The sequence below is a fragment of the Syngnathus scovelli genome, chromosome 21 (assembly GCF_024217435.2).
Source record: "Syngnathus scovelli strain Florida chromosome 21, RoL_Ssco_1.2, whole genome shotgun sequence".
Classification (NCBI taxonomy): Eukaryota; Metazoa; Chordata; class Actinopteri; order Syngnathiformes; family Syngnathidae; genus Syngnathus; species Syngnathus scovelli.
In genome coordinates this window covers 5,753,339-5,769,262 of record NC_090867.1, presented here as the reverse complement: position 1 = coordinate 5,769,262, position 15,924 = coordinate 5,753,339, and the positions used below count along the sequence as shown (strand labels likewise).

Below are 15,924 nucleotides of genomic sequence, written 5' to 3'. Positions count from 1 at the left end.
TAAATTCAATTAAGTTTGCGTCGATGGTTATGTTACAATTCGTGTATTTCTAATACGTATGTTCTTTCCTGCGCGCTTGAACATCTCATAAACGTAAATGACCTTTGACATATGCTGCCGAAAGAGTGTGACTGCACTCTGGCGGTGTGCGTGAGCAAGTCTCATTTTCTTTGACATTTAGAGAATGCCCTGCTGTTGCAGGGCGTCAAAAAATTGATAAAGACTCTTGTTATTCCTCCCCACGGAAATCTTTAGTAAAAGGCGAAAGATTTGTGCGATCTGAAGAGAAACAAGAGTGTACTAACATGTTTGACGCGAGGCAAGGGAGGTTATTGTAACCCATACAATGTTTACTAACGGCCATTAAATAAAAACTAACTCGACAACCACGCATCATAGTTAAAAAAAATAACTTTCATACAAGATGAATACACCAAAGTCAGAAAATGCTTAACAAACATGTATAAATCATTGAAATAAGAGTCTTACAGCGCAAAGCATGCTGGGAGATTCAGAATCAGCTTTATCGGCCAAGTTAGTGCATGCCAAACAAGGAATAAATAGAGTTTTTTAAAAAAGTCAAATCTGTTAGGCATTCTTCCCAGTTATATTTTTGGAAGGGAGTTCCCTTCCACTTTGATACAAGCGCATGATTTTGCTGTTGTGCAGCTTCTCCCAAGTTTTCATTTCCAGAATGTAGTCGTGATTTGCGTAGAAAACCACCCGGCTCTTGTCATGCCTCTGGAAATAATAGTTGGAGTACTTTGCGTAGTCTCTCGTCATGAAGCCGTATGCATCAACCTGTGTAGAACAAAAAGAATTGGATGATTATCAGAATTTCAGTCAGTCAGTAAATTATTGTGTTACTTACTATATCACATGTGTGGAGAGCCAGGAAGAGTGCAAAAGCACCATTGGTAGGTCGGACTATTGCCCAGTAACGCTTGTTCAAGTTGGGAGATTTCAGGAACCTGAAAAGTGGCGCAAATATACTTGCAGTAGGAACAGTGTAATCATGAAACATAATTAATGAGTGAAGCTCGACCTGTTGCGCACATATCGCAGAAAGTCTTGATGCAGGACGTAAAAGCGGCTCTCATTGTATTGGCTCGAGTAGTAAGTCCGGGGCCTGGATGTGGAAAAAAAAAGAAAAAAAAAAAGGAATCATACAGCTGTAAAGTCAAAAGATTTATTTTACAATTTTTAGAAAACCCGTACTTGGATTTTTTAAGACTATTGAAGAACATGACTACACTTTTCTAATGTAATATTTATAATAGTAATAATAAATCTCCTGAAATCAGAACATGCTCGATAAAATTCAGGCCAGGGTCTTTATCACCGTTTGTTTTTGTACGGGCCAAGCTGGACCCTCTCTCCACGGAGGAGTCCTTGAAGCCACTGGAAGTCTCTCATGCCCTCTGGAATCATCACATATTTGATGCCCTGCATAAAATAAGCTGTATGAATGACCAATTGCAATATTGAATAAATAAATCGAATGGGCTTACCTCGTCGTGTGGGGCAGACTTGTAGCCATATTTCTTGAACAAATACAAAGACGTAGTGATGGAGTGAGCAGTGTGGACGTAGACGGATGTTCTGTTCCCCACGTCATCCTCGTAGCCCGTGGTGACCGCGCCGTTCATCCTGACAAGCATGATTAGCATTATTTTGTGTAGTTATCACTTCCACACAATGATGAAAACTAGACAATTGGAAGTTGAGATGTTAGCATGATAAGTTTCAAATACCTGGCTGGACAAGAATGTCACTTCTCCTGTCCAACAAGCAAGACACTTTTGTCTGTGAACTTGTCATTTCAAAACAAACAGCAATCCTTTCTCACTGATTCATTTGATACAATTGCATGTGTTGCTCTTTCCTCCAATGGGCTGAGATTCATACTGGCATGAATACAATGGACAGCTTAAAGTATTGGTGACATATGAATCTCCACAGTTACATGTCAATCAATAAATGCAGTTGTTTTATTCTACCCATTTTAAATGGATGTTAATTCTGACATAATCTCACCATTGTGTGGTACAGGACCAACCCACACACTACAAACCTTTTCATCTGATGCATGCTGAATGCTGAAAAACTGGTTTGCCTATTTCATTTGCTCCATTATGCATTAGTGCGGTCTTGTGCACGCGCGACTTGAGCAATATTTATTTAAAACATCCTGGAGCTTAGTGGATGTTAAGAATGCTGCTGACGTTTAAGCTCTGATAATGGACTGATATAATATTGCATGACAGCTTGTAATTATATAGAACTTTAAATTAGTCTTCAGTGTAAACTCACTCCACTTTAGGATACTTTATAAAACAGCGAGGTGATAAATCAACCAAATGGAAATCAAAACAAAATTTTACCTAAAAACGTAATCGTGCGCGTCTATTTCTTTGCCCATTTTGGAGCCGTTCAGGATGCCAGCAGTGCCCACCACAGCGCAACGAATACAACCATCGCTGCCAGCCTTTGGAGACAGGAGAGGCTCCTTTGGCTCCGGGATCAACTTGACTGAGGACATTACATCTGATAAAAATAGGAAATTATTTTTAGAGTCATGGCAAATCTTTAATGGACAAAATGCCTTACCATTATAAGAGTAATCCATGAAGCCAAATGGGTTGTTGAAATGGGAGAGTCTGTTCCACTCACTCATGTTGAGGTTGTTCTTATGTAGGAACAAGCGTATTTTGGGGAGGAAAGCTTTCTTGAAGGTCTCGTCCGTGGAATTCCTCAATGATTGTTGGCACATCTAAGGGGAGGGGGGGGGGGGATATAAATGTTCTTTTCTTTCATCCCATGGTGTGTACTTACTGTGCTTGCGGGTCCATCCTGGTTGTACACGTCTTCAAAATCCCACACAGGAAGTTTGGAGAAGTTGGATCTAAAGAGGATGGGCATGGGGGTGTTCGGATCGATGCCAGGTGCGGAGACATTTTCTGTAGATCGTTCCAACTCCGTGACGAGTGCATTCAAGGTGGTACGTCTGGTGATGTTTTCTTTATAATCCTGTTTTGAGGTGAGAGCCTCAAAGTTCATAGAGAATGTGGTCCAGCTGGATTGGAAAAGAAAGTGATATGAAAGAAGCAAAGGCTGCAATTTGGATCGTTTGCCAAATTTAGTAGGTATTGAGTTTCACAAAAAAAAAACATATTTCTAATCACCCCCACGTAAAGTTATGACCTTTTCACTAAACCAGACCATTTCTAAAATGCTGTTTTGAGCAGTGTGTAAATCATAAATTTAGATCATCGTTCCCACCGCCCAAATACAAGCCCTGCCAAACCTTTTCAAATAACAAAAAAAAAAAAAAAACTTACTTGTTCACTGTTAAATTTTCTTGAAAGAAACCAAAAAATAGAAATCCAATTGAAATGGCAATCAGCCATGTAAAAATTCTGGATATAGGGAGGTTCATGTCACCTGGAACCTGGCCGGCTGTGAGAAATGGCTGCTCTACTGAGGTGGAAATGGCACTTGGTGGCAAATACATGCTGGGCAGGGCCTCAACTGAGCACTTGGACACGCACGCAAACACACACACACACACACACACACACACACACACACACACACACACACACACACACACACACACACACACACACACACACACACACACACACTGGAGTGTACATAACAAGTCACACCTATATAACAAGAATAGTCCCAAAAGAAATTGTTCGGAACTAGTGAAAACAAGTGATGGTCGTGTGGAGGCACAATGATTTTGATTCCCGCATATTTGTTTATAAATCTTTATTTAACCAGGCAAACAATGGTGATATGATGTGTGTGAGTGATTAAACAAAAAAAAAGTGATAGTCTAATGAAGCTTTTGTGAATACTGAACCGCTTTGACCAACTGTTTGTTAAAAGGGTGATTTTTTTAAGAGTAGGTAACAGCGACCCCTCCTGGTGAAAATTAAGTCTGCCGCAGATTTGAATACATCTTTACTATGAAAACAGCTCACATACTATGACTGAATATCATGTTCTATTTACAAATAAAGTTGTTTGATGTTTTCAATGATAAACATCATATGACATGCTGGCGGTCATATTTTGAAGAAGAAGAATGGACTGTTGGGAAAAAAAATAATCAGTTGATTACAAATGCTCATTGATTTTTTGTAGTGTTTAGGCCGGCAGAGGACTGGCTATAACCTGCCACTTTAGTATTTATTTCCAGTTAGGTCTTTTGATGGGGTTCCTTTTCAGTTCTTTGATAGAGACGCATAATTTTACTGTTGTGCAGGTTCTCCCAGGTTTTCATTTCCAGATGGTAGTCATGATTTATGTACAAAATCATGCGGATCTTTTCATGCTTTTGGAAATAGTAGGAGGGGTAGTTAGTGTAGTCTTTCGTGATGAAGCCGTATGCATCAACCTGGGAACAAAAAGAATTGGACACTGAACTTATATTTGAGACAATCAATTATTGTGTTAAACAAAAAGAGCTCACTATATCACACGTGTGGAGAGCCAGGAAGAGTGCAAAAGCACCATTGGTGGGTCGGACAATATGCCAGAACGTTTTATTCAGGAAAGGAGATTTAAGGAATCTGAAAAATAAAAATATGCTTCCGTTGAAAACAGTATAATTATGAAACGTTAAAGTTATGAATAAAGGTCGACCTGTTGCGCAAATATCGCGAGAAATCTGGATGCAGGACGTAGAAACGGCTTTCGTTGTACTGCCCTGAGTAGTACTTCCGGGGTCTGAAAGCAAAAGTTTTCAAATGAAAAATATTAACAAAATAAAATATTCACGCAATTGCAAAGTAACAAAAAATCAAAGTTATCTTTTGTATGTATCGAGCCAACTAACTAAAGCTTTAATAATAAATCTTTTGTGAGGTATTGCTTTAAGATGCTAGCCTTAGTAATAAAAATTCTCATTCAGCCAGAATATTCCTCACTCGTTGTTTTTGAACTGGCCAAGCTGCACCTTCTCTCCACGGAGGAGTCCTTGAAGCCACTGGAAGTCCCTCTTGCTCTCTGTAAGCATCACATATTTGATGCCCTGCATAAAATAAGCTGTATGAGTGACCAATTGCGGTATTGAATAAATAAATAGGCTTACCTCGTCGTGTGGGGCAGACTTGTAGCCATATTTCTTGAACAAATACAAAGGCGCAGTGATGGAGTGACCAGTGTGGAGGTAGACGGACGTTTTGTTCCCCACATCATCCTCACAACCCTCAGTGACTGCGCCGTTCATCCTGACATGGATTATTGTATCTTTTGGTAGGGTTTCATAAAACATTGTGCTGAGGTTCTTTCAGGTTTATTGATTTATTTACATCTAAGAAACTGGGGGCACAGATTCTCGAAACCCGCAAGGGCTTTCCTCCTGTTGGTCATTATTGTTTCCTGTGTGACAATGAAAATTGTTGCTCTTGTTAATTGTTAATATTGCATATTACCGAAAGATGTAATCGTGCGCGTCGATTTCTTTCCCCATATTGGAGCCATTCAGGATGCCGCCGTTGCCCACCACGGCGCAACGAATACAACCGTCGCCGCCAGCCTTTGGAGAGAGGAAAGGCTCCTTTGGCACTGGGATCAATTTGACTAAGGGCATTATATCTGGAGGACAAGGGGGGACAAATTATTTTTGCCATGGATTGTGACATCTTCTCAGGGATAGGTTCTTGAGAATTTTCATTGGTCTATTAATTTCTTCCAAGTTTCATTCAAATCTCTAGGACTTACTCTTGCAGAGGATAACTAGAAATGTCTTGACTTACCATTATAGGAGAAATCCATAAAGCCAAAAGGAATGTTAAAATGGGAGAGTCTGTTCCACTCGCTCATGTTGAGGTTGTTCTTGTGTAGGAACAAGCGTATTCTGGGGAGGAACGCTTTCTTGAAGCTCTCGTCCATGGAATTCCTCAAAGATTGTGGACACACCTAGAGAAGGAAAAAAAAAAATCAAAGCCCTTTTCTTTCCTGCCAAGATGTGTTACATACTGTGTTTATGGGTGCAGCGTCCTGGTTGTATACGTCTTCAAAATCCCAAATGGGAAGTTTGGAGAAGTTGGTTTTATAGAGGATGGGTATGGGGGTCTCGGGATCGATGCCAGGTGTAGACGCATTTTCTGTCTCTTGTTCAACCTCTGTGACAGGCAGTGATTCGGAAGGACCTGTGACATTTAAGGTCATGCCTCTGGTGGTGTTTTCCTCATAATCTTGTTTTGAGATGATAGCCTTAAAATTCCAAGAGAAAGGGAGCCTTTTGAATTGGAGGAGGAAGTTAGAAAAAAGAAAATTGGGTTGGTTAATCTTCTGTATTCTCACGAAGACAATTATGGCGATGTTCCAAGGAAACAATTAATGGACACAAACTGGTTGCTGAGACTACAGCCTTTTTTTTTTTTTTACATAAAACATTTGCCTGCCAAGGTAGTTCTGATTACAACATGCCAACACAAAATTCACGTTTTAAACAAAAGCAAAACTTGTTTCACAAAAATGTTCACTTTTGTTAGGCCAATTTTGATGCTTGGGTTTAGATTTAAAAATAACTCAAGCTAAAATATTTAAAGACTACAGGTTATGTCTAAAACTATGTGGCAAAATACAATAGAGTAAGTACTTGTTTTGGGGCTTTTTTTTTTTTAATTAGCCTCATCAGTTATGTGCAGATTTTTGCCATTAGCTGGTCCATATCTCTTGCAAATAGTGTGTGACAATTTTAATAATAAATGACTTTTTTTTTCCCAAATAAGAAATATACACTTACTTGTACAATGCTAGGTTTTCCTGAAAATAAATAAAAAAGACAATTCCAAAGGAGGTGACAAACAGCCAAGCAAAAATACTCGATTTGCGGAAGCTCATAGTGACAGCAATGTGCACGACCGGCTCAAATCAAAGATTTGATTCTCAGGTGCAATTACCCTCCCAGTACTTATGAAACCAAAAACCTGGGTGGGGCATCATATGCCAACCACATAAGGTAAAGGAATAATATCTACTACTTATAAACGGTTTGTCAAGTTAGTGGTGTTGAATAACAGGTAAAAGAGTACTGAAAATTATCTTACTAGGTCATTTTCTATATTTCATAGGTTTGTCAACAAAAAAAGTAATGTATGCTCCTCATACACTACTTTTTAATCTGTAGTCTAGTCTATTTTTAATTTCCAAAATGAAAACAGTCACAATGTGTATGCTACTCTTTCACCAGGAACCAAATTGAACTAACGCCTTATAAAATGGCCACATATAATATCTTCCACACTTGAGTGTTATACTTTATTACCCTTGTTATAGAATTCATTTTACGTTTTTGACATTTTCTTTTTAACTTCTTTGGTACAGACAAATAATCGTGCTGTTATGCAGTTTCTCCCAGTTTCTCATTTCCAGCATGTAGTCATGGTTGGTGAAAAAAGTCACGTGGCTTTTTACGTTCCTCTGGAAATAGTAATTGGAATACTTGGCATAGTCTCTTGTCATGAAGCCATACACGTCCACCTTGGACCAAGAGAGAACTGGATGAGTAAAATGATGCCCGGAAAAACTGTTAATGTGACACGACATGGTGTGTATATCGTATCTCCTTTTGGTCCAACTCACTGTGTCACACGTGTGAAGAGCCAGGAAAATCGTAAAAGCACCATTAGTTGGTCTGTATATCCCCCAGGAATGTTTATTCAGGCGTGGAGATTTCAGGAACCTGTTGGCAATGAGAAAAGTGCCAAATTGGTTTAGGGGGCACAATGTGGCCGCATGTAATTTTTCCGAAGGTTGCATAAGTGGAGCACAACCTGTTGCGCACGTATCGCAGGAAGTCCTGATGCAAGACATAAAAGCGGGTCTCGTTGTACTGCCCCATGTAGTATGTCCGGGGCCTGCATGATGGAAATGTGACAATTATATAGCTGTGAAATACATACATTTAATTATATTCTACTATTCCTTTTATTGGGCAAGAAACCACATGTGGTAACTTGTTGCACAAAAAATAAAACGGAAGTAAGTTCTATCTATTTGACAAGAAACACAAAATGGGGAATCCACACATAATTTGTTATGGCATCTCGATTTTCATTACCATTTTTCTCGGTACGGGCCAAGCTGCACCTTCTCTCCTCTGAGGAGTCCTCCAAGCCACTGGAAGTCCCTCATGCCCTCTGGAATCAACACATACTTGATTCCCTGCATAATATGAGATGCACAAATTATTTAAAAAAATGGAAGTGCCATTGAAGGAGTACTGATTACCTCGTCATGGGGGACCGACTTGTAGCCGTATTTCTTGAATAAATCCAAAGATGTAGTGATGGAGTAAGCTGTGTGGACGTAGACGGATGTTTTGTTCCCCACGTCCTCCTCGTAACCCTTAGTGACTGCGCCGTTCATTCTGATGAAACACCAAAATCACTCTGGAAGTGCATCTAAGCCAAATAGATAGACTTAGCAGAAAAATACCGAAAGACATAATCGTGCTCGTCAATTTCTTTTCCCTTCTTGGAGTCGTTGAGGATGCCTCCGTTGCCAACCACGGCGCAGTGGATGCAACCGTCACCACCTGGTTTAGGAGAGAGGAGAGGCTCTTTCGGCTTTGGAATCAATTTGACTGAGGACATTACATCTGAAAAACAACAAGACCAAACATATGAGAGATTTTTTTTTTTGGCACACATGAATTGCTTCTGATGTAACTTTTAATTATAATTCACTGTATGGGTTCCCTCCCAGATAAAAAAAATACTATGAATACATAAGCTGTTTGGCTTTGCACCATTGTAAGAGTATCCCATGAAGCCAAATGGATTGTTGAAATGGGAGAGTCTGTTCCACTCGCTCATGTTGATATTGCCCTTGTGCAGGAACAGACGTATGTTGGGCAGAAAAGCCTTCTTGAAGTTCTCATCCTTAGAATTCCTCAGGGACTGTTGGCACATCTACGTGGGTGGAGTGCAGCAAAACAAAAACGAAAGCAGTTATGTAAATCTCACCAGACATGCAACTTCCCATAGACAACTGACTATTTTACCGTGTTTCTGGGTGTGGCATCCTGGTTATACACGTCCTCAAAATCCCACAGGGGAAGTTTGGAGAAGTTAGTCTTCCAAAGAATGGGCATGGGGGTTTCTGGGCTGACAACACGCAAGGTGATGGATGCCGTTTCGTTACCAGACTGACATGCATGGAGGTCACTCACTCGGTGGACGTTGTTGTATTGAAGACATTGCTGGCTGTTGCCATGGTGGTGTTTCCCTCATAATCCCATATATGTCACACGTTTCAATAGTAGTCTTATCTGATGTTATTTATTTTGTCTAGTTAGTGTACAGTAGAACTGTACTTGGCTAGTAGCTAGGCTACTTGGGGAGTTATCTTTTTTTTTAATTCCCAACTTGTTCAAAGGCAATATGGATGTTACCAGCAAAAAAAGTCACTTACCTGACTTTCACAGAGGGGTCTCCTTGAAATAAAATAAAAACAACAATGCCCAGGGAGCCGACGATCAACCAGGTAAAAATCCTGGCGGTGTGGCGGACCATCGCGTCACTTTGCACCTGCCCGGCGAGACCACAATGTGGTCACAAACACACAAATTCCACCTGCATGTTCAGTTTATATTTATTATACAACAGCAGAGTGCTACACGGGTGAAAATTAAGTTTATATTTGGAGTTGCTCACTTGGTTTCGGGGAACAACGGCCAAAATAATACAAATGGACCACTTGTTTCTGTCATAACAAATTAGCGGCTGCTGGAATACTGTCACCCAAGTGTTTTAGTGAATTTGGTCGGCGAGGTAAGGCAGCGCAAGTGACTTGGTGGTTGTCTCTCTTCCTCCTCAAATGGAGTAGAGACGAAGCTGATCCTCCATGTCGCCCTCGGAGACGTCGCCGAACGTCTCCGTGTTGTCCTTAAGCAGTTGGAAGATGGCGGCCAGCTGTTCTCGCTGCACCCTGGGACCGGGGGGGTTGTTTACTTAACATTTTTTAAATAAATCTTTCATTTCTCAAATGATATATCGTTTCAAATCAGCAAGCACTCACCTTTCACAATAAAAGAAAAACTTTTTTTTTTAAAAAAGACGCACTGAATCGGCCGAAGTAGCGGCCATTTTTCAAAGGCGACTATAATCAAAGTCAGCTTTATTGTCAATTTCTCACAAAGAAGAAGACACACAAAGAAACCGAAATTTCGTTCCCCCCTATCCCAAGACATCCCCTAGCGGCGACTTAGGGGCAGTCCATGCAGGGGTATGTATTACTATCATGGTTAATGTTTTTTCTAAGTATTTTGTTTTGCTTTACTATAATTTGTCTTTGTAAAGGCAGCATTTTTAAAAAAGATTACACTAATTATCTGGCCACAAATGAATGAAAACTTTGGCCACAAGAGCTCATTATCGAAAGGACAAATGAGCAAGTGACTCCAGGAGAGCCAATCAACACTTGGACGGATCTGTGACACCTCTAATAAACAAGACGGGGAGGTGATGATTTCTAAGCAAAATCCGCTGGGTGAGTCAACACTAGGCGTCACGTCCTCCGGTCAAACGTCCTGCAAGCTGGCAGGGACTCAATCTGGCCTTAAGTGAGTCTAGCCCGCATTGCACGGCAGCTTAAGAGCTGAAAGCCGCTAGTGAAAGCACAACAGGTCACTGCATGTTTTGAACTGACCTTTGTTCCTCCTCTAGCTCCTCTTTGGACATCATCATCTCCATATGGTGGGAGCGCGACTTTCCGGGGATGTACTTCAAAGAGTTGTTGGCTTGGAACTCTGATTTATCTGCAGAAAAAAAGGATACCGTTGAATAAGTAACATGCAAAAAATGTCCCCACGTCAACTAAAGTGGTGTTCCTAATATTCTGCCCATCCTGTGTGTATGAATGAGGAACATCTAGTCCAGCTGTAATCATAATGAATGATGGTATGCACGCTGACAGGTACGTGTACCCTACTAAATTGTAACGAGAGCTCTAATTTGATGTTCACCATTGACTTCCGGGCTCTCTGTGTCTCCGTTGGTCTGGGGGGAAGAGAAAGCACACTTTAGGAGTTCCTGATCAGAGAGCCCGATGAAGGAGCGCCGGCCACGCCCTGACGATGCCTCGGACGATGAGTCAAAGCTGGCGTGCCTGGAGTCGGGCTGCGGTACGGACAGGCTGGATGCTGCCGAGGAGGAGGAGGAGCGCTCGGTCGCGGCCGCCGCAACCGGCGCTGGCTCCGGCTCCTCGCTGGTGGGACGGATTTCCGCCTCCTCCTGTGTGGCAGAATGAAGCGGCGGGACAAGAGACAGAGAAGAGGCATCATCTTGGAGGGATGCTAATGTGGCATCTGCTCGGCATCCCTCTTTGGATGATTGAAATGATAATTGATTTGGGCCTTTGTGTCTATAGGCACCCACTATTATTAGTTAAAACAAAAACAGGTAAATAAATAAGTGATTTTGCATTGAGTCTTTGTTTCTATTAATACCCTTGCTAACTTTGTACAACAAATAATTTCTAAAGAGCATTTAACTTCAGCTTCTATTGATGAAATATAATTGATTGCAAAAAATAGTCTCCACTGGTATCATGATTGTTATGTACGGCGTAATAAACTAAGAAGATGAGAAAGAAAATGTGCACAGGGCCATTATTTGTTCTGGCACAAAAGTGACAAATTAATTTGCAATAATAAAATGATTTCCAATATGCATACAGCCAGGTCAAGACTAACTTCTGTTGGTCCTGCCTGGATAGTGGGAGGGAAAGGTAAACAGCTTAAGAGAGTGACGTAATTTATCACATCTTTAGCACAACAAACAACTGTGGATGGACGACACTCACTGATAGCACAGATTTGACCACGTCCCAGTGGTCGTGGGAGCTGCCGCTCAGCTCACACCAATCTGCCGTCTCCTTAGCTTTCCCCTGCTTGGTGTTCTCCGGTATGTGTCCGTTCTGCTTGGCCACCGTCTCGCCTTCTTTTACGGCGTCCGCGATCGGTTCAGACGGGTAACTCCCGGACGATGACGACCTGGAGGAACCGTTCAGCAACGACGTCGCGACCACCAGGGCAAGCAGCGTGAAGATGACGGCTGATAAGATGAAAGTCACATCCATAGCTGATATTTTGTTGCTTTAATTGTCCGGCGAGGTTCCACCGGCAGCCATAGCGACGATTTGAGGATAATCTCCTCTAGACTAGCTGGCTAAACAAGCAGCGTTTACTGGATCAGGCGGGAGGCTCTGTTCTGGTATGACGTCACAACCCCTGGCACCGCCCACTTCCTCCGATGGCGATCAGGCGCGCCAGCAACGTGCTTGGCCCATCATCTCGGTGTTAAGCTCATCAGCAGCCCAATGTCCACAATGTACTGTGGATGGATAGCTTGTGGCAGCACCCGTGTAGGCGCAGGGTGACTAAGAAAAAAGTCATGTACAGGTCAGCGGAAGACTCGCCCTGACCAGATTGACACTTCCGGGGTAGGATCACGTGACTTGTTCCCATGACGACAGTGGTAAAAAAAAAAAAAGAGCCTATTTTGTTTACAACCGGCACACACGTTCAATACGCATTTTTGGCACAAACGCATTTGGTTTTGTGCATTGAAAATAATCTACATTTGTGTAAATATATCAAATGGGCTATCAATTCAGTTTACAAGGTGGGTAAGCCTAAAATTAAAAGCTGCAATAGAAGGCAGAACATACCATCGGGAAAATGTTTGAGCATGTGCTTTTGCTAACTAAAACATAAAATTCAAGATGCTTATATAAGTCAGTTGTTTGCTCTGCCTGCTTTATGAACATTATGTGGCTCAATATGTGGATAAGGCATATACATTTTCTGTATTCAGGCCTTTAATTCAGTGCAACAGCAGTGTGGATAGTTTATTTAGTATGTATATAGTAGGGTTCTAATATAAATGTAAAAACAAACCCAAATAAATTTTCAACTTCTCAACACGGAGCCATAATGTCAAAACCATACCAATAAATTGCTCCACTTTAAAATAAACACACAATCAGCCTACTTTCAATTACATTTATTAGCATTCACCTAAAGAAAATGGACATAAACAGAGGTTAACGGGGAATGCGTAGCACAAAAAAAATTGATGAGGGGGGCTGCAGCAGCCCTCACTTTTTTTCTTAATAGTAAACCCTTCAAATGTGAGCCCCACTGGACCCACACCCCCTAAAAAAGCAAGTGATGAACCAGACATGGAGGGGGGGGTGAAGGGGGTGGGAGTCAACAAGGACACGGGGACTGAGGGTGATCTGCAACAACTGTGATCTTACAAACCGGCAAACAGCAGCGGAGGGTCGAGCGCCCCGGAACAGTGACCGGGCACTCAGCACCGCAACACGCCACACCATGTCACCACTGCACTGCACCGCATCTTAACAGCTAACCAGCATTACTCAACTGCTACACAACTGCGCCTAGTGCACAAAAGATACACAAGAAAGAGGGTTAGAGTCATAGGAAGCAACTTTAACCAGACAGCAAGAGTTGACAGGAGAACAAAATGTCATCAAGAAAAATGAAAACACATTGATTAATATACATATAAATCTGTCCAATTGAGTGGGGTAACAAACCAATATTTTTAATTGACAACCTCCTGCCAAGAGAAGATGACAAGGTCTTCCATTACAGAAATTAACTCCAAAAAGGTTTATTGGAGAGTATAAATTCAAAAATAAAACCAGCTATAAGGGGGAACAAAAACATACATATTTATTTTGAGATGCTCAACTTTGCACACAACCAACATGACATTTATTTAGGTTGCGCAAGTAAAATGAACTATTTTGAAAATGTTTAGACAAAGTTCCAAATAACCTTTCAATTATCTTTCAGTGGCAATAGTGGAGTCCCCTTGAGCATGGCGAGACTCATCCTGATGTCCTCAACAAAAAGTAGCTCTCATCCGAGAGATCTGCAAGAAAAGATAGAACAGAGTTAGAAAGGAAATCTAACGAGACCCCATCGTAACCCCCGACGCGTGCATTGACATTCTACGAATACACCTCATGTATGTTTACGCACCTTCCGTGGTACCACATCCCCAAAGACTAGCTCTACACAGGACTGGTACCGGGGGCATTACTTTCAAACAAACCTTTGGGTCGAAAGGCAGGAGGGCAAAGCGCAGGCGGCGGGTGGAGGGTCCGCCCCCGATCCCCGCGAACGTACCTCACCACACCGCCTCAAACACCAACTGACAGCCCCGCAACGCCGCCATGACGACCTGCTCCTGAACAACCAGGCGCTGCCTGGGTGACCTGCTCCCGAGCAACCGCCGTGGCCCCCCCCAGCAATGGGCAGGTGACATGGCCAGCTCACACACTATAACTGCTCTCACACTGCCACACCCTCATCTCCTCCTCCTCTCTTTGCAAACAGGACTCAGCAGCTTGGAGGAAAGAATTTCACATTAAGTGAACGTTTGGAGTGAAGCACACCCATATTTACTTATACGAGCCAAATTCAATCCCTCTTATGCGTGGGTTTGTAATCACTGTGACGACACGCATGCTAGAGCCAAATTGTATTTGTTTGTTATAGTTTTGAATTAGACATAATTCTGCTGACTTGGTTGCTTGTATAAAATTTGAAAGTGCAACCTCAAGAGAGCAGAATACTAAACATCTAATCACGCATGTATTCATGACATTCAACCCATCTCACTATATATACCATCACGTCGCATCCAGTTTTGCACTAAGGCTCCGTCCCGTTGTCCTCTGGAGACTTGGGTCGGCTCTTGGACTTGGACCTGGATCTGGAACCGCGGTTGGAGGCAGGGGTTCGGCTCCTTGACCTGGACCGGGAGGGGGACTTGGACTTGCTACGCCTTGGGGTCCTGGACTTGGATTTAGACTTGGAGCGGGACCTGGAGTAGGACCGGGACCTGGAACGGGAGTAGCGACGACGACTCCTGGATCGGGAACGGCTCCTGCTCCTGGAACGGCTGCGCCTGCGGCGACGGGGGCTCGCTGAACGTCTGCAAAGAGAAACAGTGAATGACATTCCATCTTAATTATTGCTTTATTGTAGTCTGCAGAGGGCAAAGTCAATGAGAAAAAAATGTAACCATTTATTTAATATTTGATTAGTACATAGAAACAATAGAGCTACATGTCTTCTACTAACGATGCACGTTCCGAGGAAAACAAAATGGCGGCTAACGTATACAAAACATTGAATTAAAAGAACGTTACCGGAAACGGCGACCGAGTAAACCACAATTTCAGCACGTGACAATTTCACTGCATAACTCAATTATGATCTTAATTTAACCTTCGTACCGTCGCTGTGGAGCTCCTCTCCGGCTGTACATAGAGTCTGGCGGACGGCCGTAGCGGGCCATCTGCACGCGGAGTTCGCGGCCGTCGAGGAGGGCTCCATCCATGGCGTCCATTGCGTCCTCGGCGTCACGCTTGTCGAAGAAACGCACGAAGGCGAAGCCGCGGCTATCCTTAGTGTACCTATCCCGCGGGATGTACACATCGCCGACGCGGCCGTACTTCTCGAAAACACGGCGGAGCGTCTCCGGCGAGGTCCGGTATGTCAGGTTGTCCACTTTGAGGGAGGTCATCCCCTCCACGTCTGGCGGCGGCCTACCGTAACTCATTTTCTGTGCGAAACCAACCAAGCTCCACTAACAAAAAAATATACTTTTAGCTATAAAATAACAAGTTGACGGTGGTTCTGGAATCCCAGTGAGACTCAAAACCGAACTTAGATTTGAACCGCGCACATGTGCGCAACAAGATCCGTGCGATACCAGTACGCGAAATGGCGGCAACAAAGCTTGCTCTCTTTCTTCCCCGCCCGTGATGGCCTTCTCTGATTGGCTGATAGCCTCGCGCGTTCGCACCTCTGGATGCGCTTCACCACCCCCTTGTGGCGAGGAGGTTACATGG

The 15,924-nt window shown here is 42.7% G+C and overlaps 4 protein-coding genes and 1 non-coding gene across 11 annotated transcripts; all 5 read right to left on the bottom strand.

The window, feature by feature from the left end:
- Positions 1-185: 185 nt before the first annotated feature.
- Positions 186-299, bottom strand: LOC125991814 (U5 spliceosomal RNA). The gene has a single exon (XR_007489455.1). It is a non-coding gene; the product is annotated as a U5 spliceosomal RNA (small nuclear RNA).
- Positions 300-500: 201 nt separating this feature from the next.
- Positions 501-3,625, bottom strand: LOC125990878 (alpha-N-acetylgalactosaminide alpha-2,6-sialyltransferase 1). 2 transcript variants are annotated; one of them, XM_049758198.1, is made up of 9 exons: positions 3,342-3,625; positions 2,836-3,076; positions 2,611-2,773; positions 2,385-2,547; positions 1,512-1,650; positions 1,343-1,446; positions 1,046-1,129; positions 872-971; positions 501-801 (listed from the first exon to the last, which is right to left on the bottom strand). In XM_049758198.1, the coding sequence occupies exons 1-9, from the start codon at positions 3,512-3,514 to the stop codon at positions 589-591; spliced, it is 1,380 nt and encodes a 459-aa protein (XP_049614155.1). In that variant the 5' UTR covers positions 3,515-3,625; the 3' UTR covers positions 501-588. The 2 variants fall into 2 exon arrangements, with proteins under 2 accessions (XP_049614155.1, XP_049614156.1); XM_049758199.1 differs by having other exon boundaries at positions 3,445-3,625.
- Positions 3,626-3,765: 140 nt separating this feature from the next.
- Positions 3,766-7,123, bottom strand: LOC125990879 (alpha-N-acetylgalactosaminide alpha-2,6-sialyltransferase 2). The gene is made up of 9 exons (XM_049758200.1): positions 6,770-7,123; positions 5,998-6,259; positions 5,775-5,937; positions 5,451-5,613; positions 5,108-5,246; positions 4,944-5,047; positions 4,660-4,743; positions 4,487-4,586; positions 3,766-4,411 (listed from the first exon to the last, which is right to left on the bottom strand). The coding sequence occupies exons 1-9, from the start codon at positions 6,865-6,867 to the stop codon at positions 4,214-4,216; spliced, it is 1,311 nt and encodes a 436-aa protein (XP_049614157.1). The 5' UTR covers positions 6,868-7,123; the 3' UTR covers positions 3,766-4,213.
- A 147-nt stretch (positions 7,124-7,270) lies between these two features.
- Positions 7,271-10,667, bottom strand: LOC125990880 (alpha-N-acetylgalactosaminide alpha-2,6-sialyltransferase 1). Of its 5 annotated transcripts, none has more exons than XM_049758206.2 (11): positions 10,048-10,667; positions 9,684-9,957; positions 9,442-9,557; positions 9,032-9,134; positions 8,777-8,939; positions 8,464-8,563; positions 8,257-8,395; positions 8,087-8,190; positions 7,800-7,883; positions 7,609-7,708; positions 7,271-7,506 (listed from the first exon to the last, which is right to left on the bottom strand). In XM_049758206.2, the coding sequence occupies exons 3-11, from the start codon at positions 9,540-9,542 to the stop codon at positions 7,333-7,335; spliced, it is 1,068 nt and encodes a 355-aa protein (XP_049614163.1). In that variant the 5' UTR covers positions 9,543-9,557; positions 9,684-9,957; positions 10,048-10,667; the 3' UTR covers positions 7,271-7,332. The 5 variants fall into 5 exon arrangements, with proteins under 5 accessions (XP_049614163.1, XP_049614161.1, XP_049614158.1 ...); XM_049758204.2 differs by having other exon boundaries at positions 8,464-8,626; positions 9,442-9,602; positions 10,048-10,664; XM_049758201.2 differs by having other exon boundaries at positions 8,464-8,626; positions 10,048-10,664.
- A 2,351-nt stretch (positions 10,668-13,018) lies between these two features.
- On the bottom strand, positions 13,019-15,843 carry srsf2a (serine and arginine rich splicing factor 2a). 2 transcript variants are annotated; one of them, XR_007489130.2, is made up of 4 exons: positions 15,307-15,843; positions 14,696-15,002; positions 13,838-13,934; positions 13,019-13,434 (listed from the first exon to the last, which is right to left on the bottom strand). XR_007489130.2 is itself a non-coding variant. In XM_049758209.2 (3 exons), the coding sequence occupies exons 1-2, from the start codon at positions 15,630-15,632 to the stop codon at positions 14,720-14,722; spliced, it is 609 nt and encodes a 202-aa protein (XP_049614166.1). In that variant the 5' UTR covers positions 15,633-15,843; the 3' UTR covers positions 13,019-13,934; positions 14,696-14,719. The 2 variants fall into 2 exon arrangements, 1 of the variants encoding a protein (XP_049614166.1); XM_049758209.2 differs by having other exon boundaries at positions 13,019-13,934.
- Positions 15,844-15,924: the final 81 nt, after the last annotated feature.

Bases quoted from the DNA above. Each gene is read 5' to 3' on its own strand.
- srsf2a (XM_049758209.2), bottom strand. From the start codon at position 15,632: ATGAGTTACGGTAGGCCGCCGCCAGACGTGGAGGGGATGACCTCCCTC. The intron at 15,003-15,306 runs GTACGAAGGTTA...TTCTCTTTGCAG, and splicing joins AGAGGAGCTCCACAGCGACG to ACGTTCAGCGAGCCCCCGTC.
- LOC125990880 (XM_049758204.2), bottom strand. From the start codon at position 9,542: ATGGTCCGCCACACCGCCAGGATTTTTACCTGGTTGATCGTCGGCTCC. The intron at 8,940-9,031 runs GTAAAATAGTCA...CCACCCACGTAG, and splicing joins ATGCCACACCCAGAAACACG to ATGTGCCAACAGTCCCTGAG. The intron at 7,507-7,608 runs GTGAGTTGGACC...TCTTGGTCCAAG, and splicing joins CTCTTCACACGTGTGACACA to GTGGACGTGTATGGCTTCAT.
- LOC125990879 (XM_049758200.1), bottom strand. From the start codon at position 6,867: ATGAGCTTCCGCAAATCGAGTATTTTTGCTTGGCTGTTTGTCACCTCC. The intron at 5,247-5,450 runs GTAATATGCAAT...AATCCATGTCAG, and splicing joins GCGCACGATTACATCTTTCG to GATGAACGGCGCAGTCACTG. The intron at 4,412-4,486 runs GTGAGCTCTTTT...TTTTGTTCCCAG, and splicing joins CTCTCCACACGTGTGATATA to GTTGATGCATACGGCTTCAT.
- LOC125990878 (XM_049758198.1), bottom strand. From the start codon at position 3,514: ATGTATTTGCCACCAAGTGCCATTTCCACCTCAGTAGAGCAGCCATTT. The intron at 3,077-3,341 runs GTAAGTTTTTTT...TTTCCAATCCAG, and splicing joins GAAAATTTAACAGTGAACAA to CTGGACCACATTCTCTATGA. The intron at 1,130-1,342 runs GTGATAAAGACC...TTCCACATCCAG, and splicing joins GGCCCGTACAAAAACAAACG to GCCCCGGACTTACTACTCGA.